The sequence below is a fragment of the Bos taurus genome, chromosome 25, assembly GCF_002263795.3.
Source record: "Bos taurus isolate L1 Dominette 01449 registration number 42190680 breed Hereford chromosome 25, ARS-UCD2.0, whole genome shotgun sequence".
Taxonomy (NCBI): domain Eukaryota; kingdom Metazoa; phylum Chordata; class Mammalia; order Artiodactyla; family Bovidae; genus Bos; species Bos taurus.
This window is the reverse complement of record NC_037352.1, coordinates 32,779,939-32,797,178: the sequence shown is the minus strand read 5'-3', so window position 1 is coordinate 32,797,178 and position 17,240 is coordinate 32,779,939. Positions and strand designations below refer to the sequence as shown.

At 42.2% G+C, this 17,240-nt stretch overlaps 1 protein-coding gene across 11 annotated transcripts in view; it reads left to right on the top strand.

Moving 5' to 3' along the window:
• GTF2I (general transcription factor IIi) overlaps positions 1 to 15,440 on the top strand; it is an 81,714-nt gene extending 66,274 nt beyond the window's left edge. For 8 of the 11 annotated variants that reach the window (XM_005225178.5, XM_005225176.5, XM_005225177.5 and 5 more), the window contains 16 exons: positions 742 to 813; positions 1,931 to 2,114; positions 3,082 to 3,140; positions 3,482 to 3,556; positions 4,653 to 4,754; positions 5,519 to 5,584; positions 5,904 to 6,087; positions 7,379 to 7,437; positions 7,808 to 7,888; positions 8,313 to 8,396; positions 8,767 to 8,950; positions 10,441 to 10,469; positions 12,162 to 12,203; positions 12,977 to 13,018; positions 13,488 to 13,563; positions 14,286 to 15,440. In XM_005225178.5, the coding sequence (XP_005225235.1) occupies positions 742 to 813; positions 1,931 to 2,114; positions 3,082 to 3,140; positions 3,482 to 3,556; positions 4,653 to 4,754; positions 5,519 to 5,584; positions 5,904 to 6,087; positions 7,379 to 7,437; positions 7,808 to 7,888; positions 8,313 to 8,396; positions 8,767 to 8,950; positions 10,441 to 10,469; positions 12,162 to 12,203; positions 12,977 to 13,018; positions 13,488 to 13,546 (1,322 nt within the window). In that variant the 3' untranslated portion in view covers positions 13,547 to 13,563; positions 14,286 to 15,440. Of the gene's footprint in view, positions 1 to 741; positions 814 to 1,930; positions 2,115 to 3,081; positions 3,141 to 3,481; positions 3,557 to 4,652; positions 4,755 to 5,518; positions 5,585 to 5,903; positions 6,088 to 7,378; positions 7,438 to 7,807; positions 7,889 to 8,312; positions 8,397 to 8,766; positions 8,951 to 10,440; positions 10,470 to 12,161; positions 12,204 to 12,976; positions 13,019 to 13,487; positions 13,564 to 14,285 lie in introns of those variants that run through there. The other 3 variants (XM_005225174.5, NM_001102177.1, XR_009492793.1) reach the window with 3 other exon arrangements.
• The last annotated feature ends 1,800 nt before the right edge of the window (positions 15,441 to 17,240 follow it).

Sequence of the window (17,240 nt, the reverse complement as noted above, 5' to 3'; positions counted from 1 at the left end):
CCCCAAGATCACCTCTATCCTCTGCATCCTCACCTCCACCAAACAAGCTCCGATAATCTGTCCAAGTGATAACCCTACCTATCTTTTCTAATAGCTTATTTTTCTTTATTTTTATGTTGTATTTAAAGGGATATGGTTGTCTTACAAATAAAGGGTAAGGAAATAAACCAGATTACAGATGTGAATAGTGCTCAGTGACACCTCTCTAATCACACTGTCATTCATTTCTTGCTGTGATGAGTGAAGTTTTCCTTTGTGTAAATCTGTAGGCATATATGTGTTCAATAAAAAAGGAATGCCTGTTTAGAAAAGCGAATACAATTGAAACTCCTCTAGTTGAACCTGGTACTGGAGGCCTGGGTCCTTACACAGGTGGTCCTCCTACTCCTGAGAGGGTTCTTCGATGTACCTCCAAGGAGGAGTGTTTAAAAACTATTCATTCTAAATGCTTCTGAATAAGTTCTTCTTTATCTACATTGTGCACTTAAGTTGGAATTCTGTCTTCCTGAACTTCTTGACAAGTGCAGGAAATCACTCTTTTCCTTATGAACAAAAGTTTTTGCTCTTAAGCAAAGTTGTATGAAGAGTGTCCCTGGATATACAGCTGACACTGTTACAGTGTAATATGCTGATTGTATCTCAGGTTTTAAAAAATGGCATCACTGGAGAGAATAGCATCCAGTCTGATTGTGTTAGCACCCATAAGGGACATGGTTAATCAGATTGATTTTTGCTTTCTAGTCAAAGAAGATTGGAATGTCAGAATTACCAAGCTACGGAAGCAAGTGGAAGAGATTTTTAATTTGAAATTTGGTAAGTAAAACATAGTCTTAGTTTTAAAATGTTAAGGAAAGGCAGTGTTCGGAATGAACATTTTAGCAGTTCAGGACCTAAAGAGGGAAGATCTCAGAAACTAGGTTTGACTTTCTTTCTGCTCTGACATGGCTGCTTCAACTGAGCAAGTTACCTTCTGTCCCCTGGACTCCCGATTTCTTGTGTATCAGAGCGGGAGAGTGTGGGAGGTCTCGGGAGGGACCTCAGTCCCACTGTCTGTACTTGTAACCTGGCTGACACCATGTGACACATGGGTTTGATCATCTGTTTCAACGTAGATTTGTTGACAATGGTTTCCTGGAATGCTGTCTTGAGGATTCTGACAAGGCTCAGCAAGTGTTTCAGTTGATTGGGTATGTCTCATGGAGAAGGAAGGAAGGAGTAGAGTGATGCCAGTACTCCCGGGACATTGCCGCCATGGTTTTAATATCTGATATTAGCGTTTGTGTCCTGGATCAGGAACCTTGAGTACCCTTGACCAGTCTGCTCAAGTGCATCTTCTTGCGCACCTCTTACCTTCGGCATGTGGGGTCCTAGTTCCTTGACCAGGATCAGACCCAGGCCCTCAGCAGTGAAAGCGCACAGTCCCAGCCTCTGCACCACCAAGGATTCCCTCTTATCTTTTAAACAAGATGCTGGGTTCAAGGGCTAGGTACTTGCCATATGGCTGTAGTTCATTTCCTCCCAGAGCACAGAGATAATTTTGTTTGTCCTGTGGGATAGTTAATTGTCCTGTCCTTTGAAGTGTTAAGATGTTCCTTTTATTTTTTAGGCTTGTTCTTCAGTTTCCCCAGTGTACTAAGTAAGATACCTACAATGTTAAGTGGAAGTTGCTAGAGTGTTGGGGACTTTGGCCCAGTGTATTTGAGCATGCACAGATGTCAGCTACACTTCCTGTGCTGATCACTTGGAGAATATATGCAAATAGCAAGTCATTATGCCATACACTGGAAGCTAACATACTGTTATATGTTCATTGTATCACAGTTTAAAAATACACATAATAAAAGCATAAAAAGAGACTGCTGTCAGACAGAAGTAAAAGATTGTCTATAAAGTTTTACCTTTCGTAAGTTCTGTTCTCTTACACTTTCAGCTCAAGCTCTTGGACTCACAGAAGCAGTAAAAGTACCATACCCGGTGTTTGAATCAAACCCCGAGTTCCTCTATGTAGAAGGCTTGCCAGAAGGAATTCCCTTTCGAAGCCCTACCTGGTTTGGAATTCCAAGACTGGAAAGGATTGTCCGTGGAAGTAATAAAATCAAGTTTGTTGTTAAAAAGTAAGTTCTCTTTGCCATTGCAATCCTTTCTGGAATTTAGGCAATTAAGTTGTATTTCTGTTGAAAATCTTCTTAACTTGGGGTTACGGCTAAGCCTTTGAGGTCCATGACAGAAGGTGTAGCATGAGCCTGGGGCCTCACCTTGTCCGTTGCTGCTGTTCTTTAACCTGCACTTAATTTTTATTTTTCCCCTTGATTTTCTTCATCAGTACAAGGAGAGTTGTACTTGCCCCACAGTGGTGGTGCTGACATTTGCTGAGAGATGCTATGATGCTATAAGTATCTTATCCATACATACTTGAAGAAAGAAAGAAAGTGCTGATTTTTAATGTGCTCTGTTTATTCCTGGTTAAACTTATGGGCAACTGAATTTCAACAATTAAGTTTCTCGTTTATATGTCTCCAGAATTTCAGGAGCTGAAGAAACTAAACTCCTGTTAGTTTTCATTTTCATGAAAGTGAAAGTCGCTCAGTCGCTCCGACCTTTTGCCACCCCATGGACTGTACAGTCTGTGGAATTCTCCAGGCCAGAATACTGGAGTGGGTAGCCTTTCCCTTCTCCAGGGGATCTTCCCAACCCAGGGATTGAACCCAGATCTCCTGCATTGCAGGTGGATTCCTTACCAGCTGAGCCACAAGGGAAGCCCAAGAATACTGGAGTGGGTCACCTTTCCCTTCTCCAGGGGATCTTCCCAACCCAGGAATCAAACTGGGGTCTCCTGCGTTGCAGGCAGATTCTTTACCAACTGAGCTATCATGAAGTCATTTACTCTTCCTAAAATCTTTTAGCAGCTAGTTATGGGAAGGAAAAGTGATTTTTTTTGGTCCACAATGATAGAGATTATTTTTGCCTTACGAGTTATTTTGTGGTCACTTTCATTTAAAAAAAAATTGGTCATCACAAGTTTTACTAGCTATGAAGACCAGTATTATACTGGCCACTAACGTTTCTTGGTTTTCTCTCTAGACCTGAACTAGTTATTTCCTACTTGCCTCCTGGAATGGCTAGTAAAATAAACACTAAAGGTAAGAGATTATGTATACCTTTATTATACTTCGGTGTGGCAGAAATTTGTGGGGGGGGCAGGTGGCTTTTGATTTGTTTTTGAGCTTTTTAAGATCTTTTATTTAATGCCTGCCCCACCCCCCCAAAAGTAAACATTTCATTGGCAGTTTCATATTGCAGTCATCCTTCACTCATGTGTCCACAGCTTTGTTGAGACTCATATGGAGTATTATACCATCAGTTTGACTCTTCAGGTTTCTTTGAAAAGAGCCAAACTGAATTTCAGTACTCTGCTTTTATAGAGTATTCCTTATGGATTTTTTACAATATCCAAAAGAAATGGTATCTGCTCACTTTACAGCTTTGCAGTCCCCGAAAAGACCACGAAGCCCCGGGAGTAATTCGAAAGTTCCTGAAATTGAGGTCACTGTGGAAGGTGAGGTTGCTCTGTGGCCCGTTTCTGTCTACTCTCCAGTTCACTGATTACAGCTGTTGCTTCTTCACTCTAGTGTTGACATTTTTAGGAAAATGGGCCTTCACAAAACTTGTTTTAGGTGTGGAAGGCTAACCTGTGGTAAGTCTAGAGTTCTAAATGTTTTTAATCAACAGTTTCAAGTAGAAGATGAGATTTCTCCTCAGCCTCGCCACTACGTGTTACTTTCTGCTTCTAGATAATACCCTTCCTAATGAGTGTCCGTTCCTTTTTACTGTTGAGTAATGTTCCATTGTGTGGATGTGGACTGCATTTTGTTTATTTATTCATCACCTGATGGACATCTGGGTTGTACCACTTTTTGGCTGTTTATGAGTAATGCCACTCTGAGTATTCATGTACAAGGGCAGTGGTGGGTTAATGAAAAGCTCTTTGACCTGCCTTCAGGGTGATGGGGAGAAGAAATCCAGCTTCTCCAGAAATACCTTGCTTTTATCACTGTGCCATTTAAGAAAGTTTTGGTTTTTATTCAGTGGCTTGAAGTAATTAAAGATTAGAATGTTGAGTCTTCATATTTTATTGAATTCTGAGGCCATAGTCAGGCTTTTAGTGGCAAACAACTCAGAACCCATAGCATTGTTTCTGTGTATTTCTTAGAATTCAAAGAAAAGATATGTAAAAAATAGCTAGAGAATCCAAAGGAGAGCTTCATAGTGTAGAGGATATGCTTGTATCTCAAGTTGTGTTTGTGTTCAGAGGCTGAAAGAAAAACCTAAAGGCAAACATAAGTGACCAGTGGCTTCAAAATGGTGTGATGAATCATGAAGTGAACTGAAAGTTCCTCATATCAGCCAGAAAGCTAGATGTGTTCTGGGGGAAAATGCCTCGTTGTAGGGACAGAAATAGAAAAACGGACAGAGGTCTGTAGAACTCACAGAAGTGGCCTTTTCCTTTGCAGACAGCTTATGTCCTCATTGGACTCAACTTTTCCAGCACAAGTTGGCCTTCAAGAGCAGGTTGTACAGAATTCACTAGCAGGTGATTGATTGTGTGTGCTGACTATTTTTTGTTTGTTTGTTTGTTTTTTATCCTTCTTTAGGCCCTAATAATAGCAATCCTCAAACCTCAGCCGTTCGAACCCCTACCCAGACGAATGGTTCTAATGTTCCCTTCAAGCCTCGAGGGAGAGAGTTTTCCTTTGGTAAATATATACTTCATTTTTCTTGATTTCATTACTTCAAATAAAAGGAATTAGTAAAATACTGTATTTTACTAGTTGCACTGCTTTTTAATTTGGTGAATTAGTATATATTAACAGTTAGAGGTGAAGACTACAGAGCCAGATTGAGTTCAAATCTGGCACTAGTATTTATAATTCCATGACCTTGAGCAAGCTGCTTACCCTCTCTGTGCCATTTCCTTGTCTGTAGATGGAGATAACATTATTTCCGGTTCCACAGGGTGATTTGTAAGATGATAAATACAGATCATCTAAAGGGTAGAGCTGTATCTGGCACAGAGTAGATACTATAATTGTTTGGGGAGGGTGTATTTTGTTCTTTGTTTATTTTGTTAATTTGTAGCTGACATATTAGTAATATAATAAGTTAAATTAGTTGCTCAGTTGTGTCCAACTATTTGCAACCCCATGGACGGTAGCCCACCAGGCTCCTCCATCCATGGACCTTCCCAGGTCTCCAACATTGCAGACAGACTCTTTATCGTCTGTCCAGGGAACCCCAGTTCCTTTATCGTTACCAGGGAATCCCAGTGATGTTATAAAACAGTTAAATAATGCATTAGGATTAGAATAGTTACCAAGACATGACTGTTGAAAACCTATGTATTTTTTATTTTCCGCTGAGTAAAGATGCACAATAAAAGAAGATGAAGAAGTTCCTAACCTTGGATGTATACTAGTAACTATTACTAAAATTTTTTTCTGCGTTTTTTTTTTTCATGCAGAGGCCTGGAATGCCAAAATCACAGACCTAAAACAGAAAGTTGAAAATCTTTTCAATGAAAAATGTGGTAAGTTTATTTTGAAGTATTATTGTTATTAAAATATGAGGTAGCTTTTTTATAAAACAGAAAAATGTGATCAGTGTAAAAAATGTTCAACATTTAAATATTATCATCAGATGTGTGTGGGCTTTGTAGGCATGAATTTGATCGTTTTTCCCACATTTCTTCAAGAAATTGACATTTTCCTAAAATTAAAATTCACGTGATATTTTTTAAAGAATAGTTTGAGTAGCTGCAAAATGTAGTTTGAATGCTTTTTTTTTAAGGTTTAATTTTTCAAAAAATTATGTATATGAGAAACGGTAAGTGTGTTTTGCTCTTTTAGGTGAAGCTCTTGGCCTTAAACAAGCTGTGAAAGTGCCGTTCGCGTTATTTGAGTCTTTCCCAGAAGACTTTTATGTGGAAGGCTTACCCGAGGGTGTGCCATTCCGACGACCGTCTACTTTTGGCATTCCAAGGCTGGAGAAGATACTCAGAAACAAAGCCAAAATTAAGTTCATCATTAAAAAGTAAGGAAATAAGATGAAACGAGCTTGCCCCCTGAGTTGGTACAGTTTGACTCTGGGAGATGGTATGTGGATTCAGCTTTGGGGCCCTAGAGTCAGATAAGCTCTTTATACTTCTTCTGCTGCTGCTGCTAAGTCACTTCAGTCGTGTCCGACTCTGTGTGACCCCATAGACGGCAGCCCACCAGGCTCCCCCGTCCCTGGGATTCTCCAGGCAAGAACACTGGAGTGGGTTGCCATTTCTTTCTCCAATGCATGGAAGTGAAAAGTGAAAGTGAAGTTGCTCAGTCGTGTCCGACTTAGCGACCCCATGGACTGCAGCCTACCAGGCTCCTCCATCCATGGGGATTTCCAGGCAAGAGTACTGGAGTGGGGTGCCATTGCCTTCTCCGCTTTATACTTCTATATATATTTAAAAATTTTTGTAAGTGGTCAAAAGAGGGAAGGAGGGCTGTGAGTTACCAGAGGGATAACAACTTGATTTTGCAAGTCTCCTTATAGTCATATTTTTACTGGTTGATACGGCTGGAATCTTAAGTGGAGGTTCAGTGTTCTAAAGCCTTTTTATTGCTCCAGTTTACAGAATAGTTTAAATCTCTCTTCTGTTTGCTTGGGATCTGTGAATTATGCCAGCATAGCTGAAGGAGATGAAAGTAACTGGAGTTAATAAAATATGTGTCAGTGTCCAGCAATTGTTCAAAATTAGTTGAAAGGAATTTTAGGGTTTATTTATTTATTAATGGCCACCCTCTGTACTTTGAGCCAGGTCTCTAGAGGCTAAGACCCTGCCTCTGCTTCCTCAGAGAGACAGACTGTTTAACTTTTACTTTTTGGCCTTGCCATGAGGCATGTGGGACCTTAGTTCCTCAGCTATGGGTCAAACCTACATTCCTTTATTGGAAGCCTATTATTGAAGTCTTAACCAGTACCTCCAGGGAAGACCCAAGAGAGACAGAGTCTTGGTGCTTGACTTTTCACAGCCTGTCTTTATATTTCCATGCTACCTGCATGCAGGACTCTTGTGTTTGCTTCTTAAGCCTAGCGTTGCATCTTTCCAGGATATATTGAAACCATAGAAAGAAGCTATTTAAACTAAAGAGGGCTTGGTGGATGTTAAAATCACAATTATAGTTCGTCTTTTTGTGTGTGTTCCTTTAGATATCCATGTTATTTCTGCTCCTGCTAAGAATGTGTATGTATAGAAAGTTACTAGATTTTTCAGTATCTTACTTGTTTAATTTTTAATGTTTTCCTATTGGAATACTAACACACATGCTTTTTCTCTTGTTTTTAGGCCAGAAATGTTTGAGACTGCAATTAAGGAGAGCACCTCCTCATCTAAGAGCCCTCCAAGTAAGCATTTTGCTACAGAAAACACTTTCTCAGACACTTACTTTGCAGCAGTAGTTTTAAAAATTATTGCGAGAGTAGCTGTTGAAATAAAACCTGGAAAGTGCATTCAAAGTTGGGGTGTGTCTAGTTTACGATTTTTAAGTTTTTTAATAACTTAAGGATCTCTACATGTCTGATGCACCACAAAACAGCATGAGGAAGACAAAAAATGTAAAACGTCTTTCAGGAAGCCCAGTGTCACAGAACAAGAAAACACGTCATGAGGAGCAAAGTTGCCTTAAAATGTGGTCTTTTATAGTCTGTATTGTAAGCATTAGGGAAGATTTAATTACATTTTGTATATATTTTAATCTGAGGTTTCCGTTTTCAGGAAAAATCAATTCATCACCCAGTGTTAATACTACTGCATCAGGTGTTGAAGACCTTAACATCATTCAGGTGACAATTCCAGGTATGATCTCTCTGCCTTAATTATAGCTTGTTAGGGCTTCATGGAGATTGAATATACTGTACATTGTCTGTTGTTCCCCTAGCCCCTGCAGAAATTATTAACCAAATACATCACCATGTCTGTTTATATCTATAAACAGTGCTTGGCAATTATTAGATTCAACATGAGCTAAAACCTGTACACTACTCAGATGCCTAGTGTGTTTAAAAAATTTGTATGAAACGGCAAGCAAAACTCTTTATAACTGGAATGATGTTGCATTTTCAGTTTAATGCTATTATTAAATTGTTTGGTTAAATCATTTCAATCTTGATCGATTTTTTAAAAAAACATTCCCCAAACATAAAATTACATAAAGCACCTAAAAATGTATCTGGTATTAAAATGGCATTGTTAAGTTACAGCTTTCTCTTAACCTTTTTAGACGATGATAATGAAAGACTATCAAAAGTTGAAAAAGCTCGACAGCTAAGAGAGCAAGTTAATGACCTCTTCAGTCGAAAATTTGGTAAGTTTTACGTTTGTGTATGGCTTTCCAGGTGTCTCAGCATCTGCCTGCCAATCAGGAAACGCAGGTTCCATCTCTGGGTTGGGAAAATCCCCTGGAGGTGGAAATGGCCGCCCACTTCAATATTCTTGTCTGGGAAATCCCATGAACAGAGGAGCCTGGTGACTCTTACAGTCCATAGGGTTGCAAAGAGTCAGACATGACTGAGCATGGATGCAGGCATTTGCATAGTACAGCTTGCAATAAGCCAGGAAAACTTTGACTCAGTTAGATCTTAAAACTGAATTATGCTCAAGTAGTTGTCATCTGTGCGTCTGTAAACCCTCACTAAGGTGGACTCTCTGCTTTTATGCCATTTGTCTCACTATAGGTGAAGCCATTGGGATGGGTTTCCCCGTGAAGGTTCCTTACAGGAAAATCACAATTAACCCTGGCTGTGTGGTGGTTGATGGCATGCCCCCCGGAGTGTCATTCAAAGCCCCCAGCTATCTGGAAATCAGCTCCATGAGAAGGATCTTAGATTCTGCTGAGTTCATTAAATTCACAGTCATTAGGTACGTGAGAGTGACTTGCTTGGTCATAAGAATGAACCTGCAGATCACTGAGGCCAAGTCATCTTCCAAAATGTGATCCTCTGTAGTAAGTTTACTGTGCGATGACATGAACTAATACAGTCCTTTAGTTACTGTGAGATTCTTCCGTCCTTGTGCTGACTCTTCATTCTCTGGTTTTTAAGGCAAGGTGTTGTTAGCACACCGTGACCTGTGGGCCAGCTCCAGCCCGCCACGTTTTTATTTTTATGTGTTGTTAAAACCCAGTCACTCCTGCTTGTTTACACATTGTCTGTGGCTGCCTTCATATTGCAGTGATAAAATTAAGTAGCTGGGACAGAGACAGTGTGGTCTGGAAGTATTTATGTTTGGCCCTGTACAGGAAAATGTTGCCAGCCCCTGCCTGCGGCCTCTCGTCCCAGGCTTCAGGTCAGACAAGGATCCAGTGCTAAGCCGCTTCTGTCTCCTTGTCTGTGCAGTGAGATGGTAGTTGTTCCCTTTGAGAGTGTGAGCTGCTTACCCACAGAGTAGGCATGGTTGCCACATTGCACACTCACAGCACTGTGAGGATTCCAGTCGTTGATGTGCTTGTCACAGTAAGTGCTACACACGTCCCCTTTGCCGTCACCCAGGTAGAAGTGCCCAGGGCCCTTCACGCTTCTCTTCCACCTCCCCCAAACTTCAAGTTCCCACTGTCTGCTTAGGACCAACACTCAGAAATAGTTAATGTCTTATCCTCCCAAAGCTTCTTCTCATTTCACTAAAATTACTCTGATTTCCTGTTATTTATTTGTGTGTGTGTGTGTGTGTGTGGAAAACAGTCGTGGTTGTTGGTTTTTTTTTCAATGTATTCGTTTTTAGTTGAAGAATAGTTGCTTTACAGTATGGTGTTGGTTTCTGCCATACGTCAACATGAATCTGCCATAGGTATACCTGTGTCCCCTCCCACGTGCCCCCCCATCCCACCCCTCTAGGTTGTCCCAGAGCCCCTGAGTTCCCTGAGTCATCAAATTCCCACTTGTTGTCTAGCTCACACGTGGTCGTGTGTATGTCTCCATGCTACTCTGCCTGTTCGTCCCTCCCTCTCCTTCCCCTTCACTCTTCCACCTCCCCAGAACTTAGCTGTGGTTAAATATACCCATTCATTGTCCAACTCCCACTGTCTGCTTAGGACCCACACTCAGAAATAGCTAATATGTTACTTTCCCAAAGCCTTTTCTCATTTTACTAAAATTACTCTCTTTCCCTTTACTTTGTTCCTCTTCGCCCCCCCGCCCCCGCCCCCGCCATCTTTGGTGTAGCATTTTCTAATAATGTGCCCTAATCGTTACTTATCTGTCTGTAGGTTTAAAAGTAGAAGATTAAATGATAGTGGACAGCTTTTGTGTTTTTAGCACATAAGTAACATGGGCTAAATGTTAGTTGAATAAAAATATACATGTAAATTCTCACAGAGTAAAAAAAACACTTGTACCATCTGTTTCTCTCTTTAGACCATTTCCAGGACTTGTGATTAATAACCGTGAGTATTTCTGGATGTCTTTTTTTTTTTTTTTTTTCTCTTCTGGGATTTGAGAAACGGGGATGGGTGGGCTTATGCAGGTCTGCGTGTACACTTACAGACGTAATCCAGCAGTAATCATTCAGTCGTTGTTTTAGCCCTCAGTATAAAGCACCGGTCACTTGTGGACGTGATATTGGGCAAGTTGCTTGCTTTTGAAAATCTGTTTACTTACTCGTGTAATCAAATAGTAATGCTACGTGCACCCATTTGGGCAGTTTTAGAGCATTTAAAGGACACGTTGTGTGTCAAGCCTCTGACGCAGTGACTGGCAGGCTCCTCACTGTGTGAATAGAAAGTGGTAACACAGCGCTGCTGCACCCATTCGCTTATGTCAGATTCGGAAATTACAGCAGAGCAACCTGCAAAGCCTAAAATATTTACTCATCGCCTCTTTGTGATGAGGTTTGTCGACTCCTGATCTATAGTGTGTGTTCAGTAAGCACAGTCTATATTTATTCCTGTTTTTACCGTTACTATTATTTTCTGATTACCGGGCTAGCAAAAGCAAGTCTTCTAACATGATTTAGCGGCTTCTGTTAATATTGAGGCGTTGTGTCTGGCAGTCACTGGGCTCTCAGATAATCTTGCACAAACAAGTGTAAGTCTTCTTCCAGTCCCTGATATTCCTGTCATTTTAAACAGGTTGTGTGTGTGTGTGTTGTTGTTGGGTTTTTTTGTGTGAAACAATTATGCTAATATGGTTTATGTTCTTCTATTACCTTTCTTGTTAAAAATTTTCCAAAGTGACAGTTTTCCTTAATTGATACACCATTAGCATTTCAGTCATTTTTCCAGCCGGTATCCTCTCAGCTCTTTAACATCCATCTGCATTGAGCGCTCTGTTCTACACTTCTTGGGAAAGTGTCCGGGATTTTCAGGGACCGCTGCGCAGCTGAGCCCTGGGAGGCGTTGGCTCCCCGCCTGAGCTGAGTCACGCGGCTGTTGTGCCTGTCCCCGCTGCCCCGCTGGGCTTCACGCTGTCGATGCTCTTTGGCTGCCTTGCCCGTAGCGTCACGGATTTGGTCTCGTCTCTTCTGCCTCCCAGTTTTGACTTTCATTTTATCCTAAAATGTATTTATTTGCTTGTTCCCCCAAGCCCACTAGTTCTTTTTCAGTAAATTCTATTGTATTATACTCTCTATCTTGGCCAAGTGTGTCAGTATTTGGGGATGTCAATAATGAATGAAAGGAAATCTTGCTTCGTAGATTTTTCAGTCATCTTCGGCATTCAGCTTTAATTAATACCAGAGATCTTTAAATGACCAACCCCATGATAAGGTGTGGGGGTTTTGTTTTGTCTTGTTGTTTGGAAAACTTTTTTGATTGCAATTCATCTCTCTTCTATGTAACTTTTAATTTCAAAAGCCATTGTATCTTACGGCTCCTTACCCCTTTACTGTATGTGTAAAGTGTTCAGTGTTGTTCTTTTCCTTCTGTGGTAATAATTTACAGAATTTTATGGTAATTACTATGAGTTAGTTACTTGAATGGGACCTACCGCAACTTTTCATCTTTGTTCCCTCCTTCTCATAAGGAAAACAGCGTCTCTTATAGCAGAGTCAGAGCATCAGAGTAGAGAATGTATGCAAAAATGCTTTTCAAATGCAGCAGTGTATCATTATTACTTAAATGAATCTGCTTTCTTTTCAGAGTTGGTTGATCAGAATGAGTCAGAAGGCCCAGTGATCCAAGGTAAATTAAGCAGGGTGAAACATGGAAATATTCCTGCTTACACAGTAAACCAGATCACATCGATTGTGTGGCCTCCCGTGCTAATGTGTACCTAACTCTAAGGAACGTTAATTCCACAGCACACATGTCCACATGTATGCACACACTCGAGCACATGCAGACTCGGTTCCTTTGACTCCTTAGTCTGAAAGCCTAGGTGGGCTCACACGTAGGTCCTCACTGAGAACTGGACCGCATGCCGTTGGCTCCGCCTTCCCATGTCAAGCTCAAGCTCAGGCACTGAGACCAGTGGTGTTGAGTGTGGTTGTGTGACGAGAAGGTTGTCTTTTAACTTGGTGCCTTGTGCCCTTCATTTCTAATGGTTGCTGTAAGCCAGACTGTTGGCTGAAAATGCATGTGTTGTAGTTTTAAAGATTCCTTAGAAGCAAGTGTTTGTTTAGGCCTGCTGTGTGCTTCACTGAAAGCAATGAAAGACTGTCATTAAAGGGATCCCGCAGAAGGGAGGGGAAAAGACAGAGAGAACCTCCTGCTTTCCTGCTGGATCTGTGTTAAGATTGTTATTGATTGTGTAAGATAGCAGGTTTCAGGAAAGCAGATTTTTGACAGTCCAGTTGAGTAACCGTGTTTTTAATTCCCCAAATTTGTAGCTGTTGTTTGATCCTAGATGGGAGCTTTGTGTATGTCTAGAGAGCTTCCTCCCTCTAGGCTTTTTACATAACCGAAGTCGACTTTTGATCAGTGTTTTAATAAAGTCTTCGTGTGTTTCTCTTCAGAATCAGCTGAGCCAACCCAGTTGGAGGTTCCTGCAACCGAAGGTAAAAAGGGTAGCCTGGTTGTCAAAAACTGAAGTGCCAAAGACAAAGAATTAACTGTGGTTTAGAAGCTCTTTACCTGGAACCACGTGGTGGTTTTGTTCCTTGGTTTCTGGGTCAAGTGGGTTTGTCGTTTATGCCCAGAAGCATTGTATTTAGAGATGACTTACAGGTTCTTTTCTTCCATCTTCCCAAATGACTCTTAATGAATTCTGAAATTGTTGAATGATGGCTGTGTAACCTAGATCCAGCTGGTGTGGGGCCTTTACATGCATAATTAATAAGGCGTTTGTGACTTTGAAAGTCTAAGTAACAAAATTTAGAAGTTGGCTGCTAGAGAAGAGTCTCTAGTTGCTACCATTTTTAGTATCCTATCGAGTTGTAATGAATAGTTTGGTATGAGTAGCTGTATAATCCAGCAGATCTGCCTTCGTAGCATAGTTAATCGGTTCCCTTTTGTTTTTCTTGATAGAAATAAAGGAGACTGATGGAAACTCCCAAATCAAGCAAGAACCAGACCCTACGTGGTAGAACTCTTCCCTCCCAGGGTAAATCAGCTTCTGTGTCCAGGACACCATGTAGTGTCTGGGAGAGCCTCCCTGCATATCCGTAAGCTGAAGTGCTTTCCCTGCTTCAGCCGTAAACGGTGGCCCACCTTCGGGGCACGTGAGGACCACGTGTAAGCATCCTGGGTGGTCTGAGCTAGCGGGCTCGAGCACGGAGAGTTTCCTTGGATCAACGCATGTCTATCAGGCAGAGATGTTAAAGCGCTTTGCCTCCCATGGAAAGTGTTTTGTTTCTGATCTGTAGGTTAATTCTTGTCCTTGCCATTGGATGCCCTATGAGTCAGTGTCACCAGACTGACTCTCCCCTAATCACTGTAACAGTATTTGCAGTCTGGCTGAGCCACACAATCCATGGTGTATCTTGGTATGATTTGGCCTGATCCAGTCATTCTAAACATCTTAAACCTTTCCAGGAGGGGCGTTCCTAGACCAGGAGTTAGTGAGACTTGGTGTTCATGTCGGGCTGAACCTCACTCAGCCCCAGCATTGACTGTTTTCATGATAGTTAGAGGGTACAGTTATCTCTCACCTGTAGCTGACCCTCTGGTTTTTTTATACGGAGACTTTTTTGGTCATGGAATGGGCCACGTACCTCCAGTCCCTAGACTGAAATGGTAATTAAGTTGTGATATTAGTGAAAATCATAAATTCCTATAATCAGATTAACCTGTTTTCTCGCTTGTCTGTTTTCTCTCCTGTTTTAGCTTAAAGTATCAGTGGGTGAGAAGAGCTTTTTGGACCTGTTACTGCCCCAGGCTGTGTAATATACTTGTATAACAGAAATACCTTCTATACAAACCTTTTTTTCTACTTTTAGATAGAAATGTCTACTTTTTCAGCAGTTCTGTGAATTGAATTAAAGAGCAGAGTGACTGTAGATTTGGAATGGCTGGTTTCCTTGGGAATGTATTATAAGGATTTTACAGCAGTGCTGGAAAACGACAGGGAAATGACAGGGGTGGAGCTCATCAGATTTTTTACATGTTCAGCAGAGCCTTCAGCGACGGTGTTTGTTTTCCAATCAAGCGAAGATATCTCCTACTGGAACATCTCAGCTTCGGCAGTGAAGAAAACCCCTGTGATATAGTTCAGCTCTTTAGTTTTTCTATTGGAGAAAATCATTTAAATGACCCTTTTGTTCACGGCTCTCCTTAATGACTGAGTGAACAGTTAGTATCTGTATATTTGACTAAACCTTTTCCTAAGCTCTCTATCATGGTTCATATGTTTTTTATCATCATGAAAACACAACCATCAGGACCAGCTAACAGCCAGTAAGAGGTCGGTAATCTCAGCGTGTGGCTTATAGATGGAATACAGAGACCCTCTTCCATCCACATTTACTTTTCATCCAAATAAAATGCATGGCGAACCAGAAGTTTGAGGTCAGGTCTGAGTGTTGGGGCGAGCTGAGTGACGTTAGAGCCTCACTGCTGTGAGCCCAGTCGTGGTGTGGAATTCTGTGGAACACCACCCCAGCTCGGCTCAGAACTTGGGGAGGGGGGTTTCGTTGCCTTCTTTACTCTGCGGTTGAACCGGTGACACTGAGGCCCCAGTGTGGGCAGCGAGGGATCCGTCAGCTGACCAGGCACCCTCTGACATTCTGCGCCATCTGTAGGAGAATCTTACATGTGTTGAGATTTCACCAACAGTAAGAGATGTAAAATACCAGCTATACGAAGAGCTAGAGTATGTGATGGCATAGAGTTTTCATTAGCTTTATCACAATATTCACAATGGAGAATTATATTACATGGTAGCAGAAATAGGCATTTTTATGTGTTGCTTATATTTTACCTCAAATTAAATTGTAGATATAGGGTAATAAATAAAATCCATCCATGCCTTTCACACACTAATCATTTCTTTCTAAGGTGTTTTCATGACTGTCGGGAAACCTGGGGCGGCTCGGCGGTAGGCGGATTGTGAGGTGAGGTCAGGTCGCCGCTGTCCAGAGGCTCCGTGCCTCGTCAGGACACCCCTGCGGGGCTGAGTCTGAGACCGCTGTGCCTCTGGTCTGTGCTGGGGCTGGAGCCCCCACCTGTTTGTCCGTGACCTGCCAACTGCATGCGATGTTTGAGGTCAATCCCGCCCAGGATGGAGCCCGTGTGTGAGCCCCTCCCACATGAAACTCTGGCTCCAGGTCCTTTCTGTTTCTCCACATCACCTTCTGCCTCTCCGTGACCCTTACCTGTGTGACCTCAGGGAAAGCCAAACCGATTTGTTGACAAACTTGGCAGCCGACCACCTGGGGGAGTCAGCTGCTCTAGTAGGCCCTGGGGTTCCTTTCGGGTGTGCCCCGTCTGGCTGCCAGCACCCACACTTCCCGTCCCAGTCCCTGGGAATTCATAGTCCTCCAAAGGCTGCTTTTTAAAAGGAGTTACACTTGGACACATAACCGTTCAACCGAAATTTTGCAGGAGCACAGACTTGGAAGGAGATGGACTTTCCTGCTCAGTATAAGTATATATATCTCCAGTATGAAAATTCTGTATCTATGCATACACGTATGTTTGGGGATTTTTTAGGGTTTTTACAGCTAAAAATGAGCGTATGAGTCTCTGCATTGTCGACTACAGCTCAGAATCAGTGTGGCATCCTCCTGCTAACTTAGGTATAAAGACACGGTCTGGTCCCATCCTGCCTCTGAACAGCTTATAGGTTCCTTTAAGAAATATTGAATCTCAGTTGAAGCTGTATCTGTGAGCAGAAGAGCATGGAGGTGGAAGAAGTCGTTTTATTAACTCACTGTGTCTCCCAGAGGTTTTCACACACCCCTGTTTACTCTGCTTACCCACAGTTGGGGGTCTGTCAGTACAGCGTCTCCTGGCAAGGTGACTGCCTTAGCAAATTGCCTTCTTAACTGCAGTGGTCAGATGAGCCCTAGTTTCAGCACCACAGGCTTGTTTTAAAATGTCTGGGGTCACCCTGCCTTGCTCATGTGGAGCCCAGGAACTGTCTAAGGAGCAAGCTTTCCGCTGCACGTGTTAGCGAATATGTTTTGCCTTCATAAATGAGACAGTTGACAAAAGAGCGTGATTCTTCAGAGGGTGAGGGGTGTAAAACTCTCCCACCAAGGTCTTTCCTGGAGGACCAGACTGAAACACGAGCTACAGTTCACATAGGTCCCATCAGTAATTCTAATGCACCCTGTGTTTCTGAAACAATATCCTGATCCTGTGATGGCTGATGGTTCAACATTATTTTATCAGGAAATATAGCAGAATGACCAGGGACATAGGCTTTGTGACCAGCTCCAAGCCATGCTTCTGGACAGCTGTGATCTTGAGTAAAGTTCCAACAGTGAAACCAAAGAAGCATGTACCATTGCAGGATCGTTATCAGTTAGACCCTGATGGTGAAATCGGGCCAACTGCTTACAGCCTCTTGCCCAGCTCTGGGCCTTGGGTGGCAGGGAGAGCTGAGCTCTGTTTCTGGGTCAGCTTCTGCCCTGGGGCGGGCAGCAGAGCCTCTGCAGGCGGGGCCGCTGGCACCTCCAAGAGAAATCTTCACATTTACCCACCACTCGGACTGTGCAGTGCACGTAAGCTTTCCCTGTTGAGCAGTTAGCACATCCTAAGACGTTTTCTTGTTTCATTGGTCTAAATCGTCTGTGATACCTGAAGTGCATTCGTATCGTGTGCCCAGGTCACCTTGGG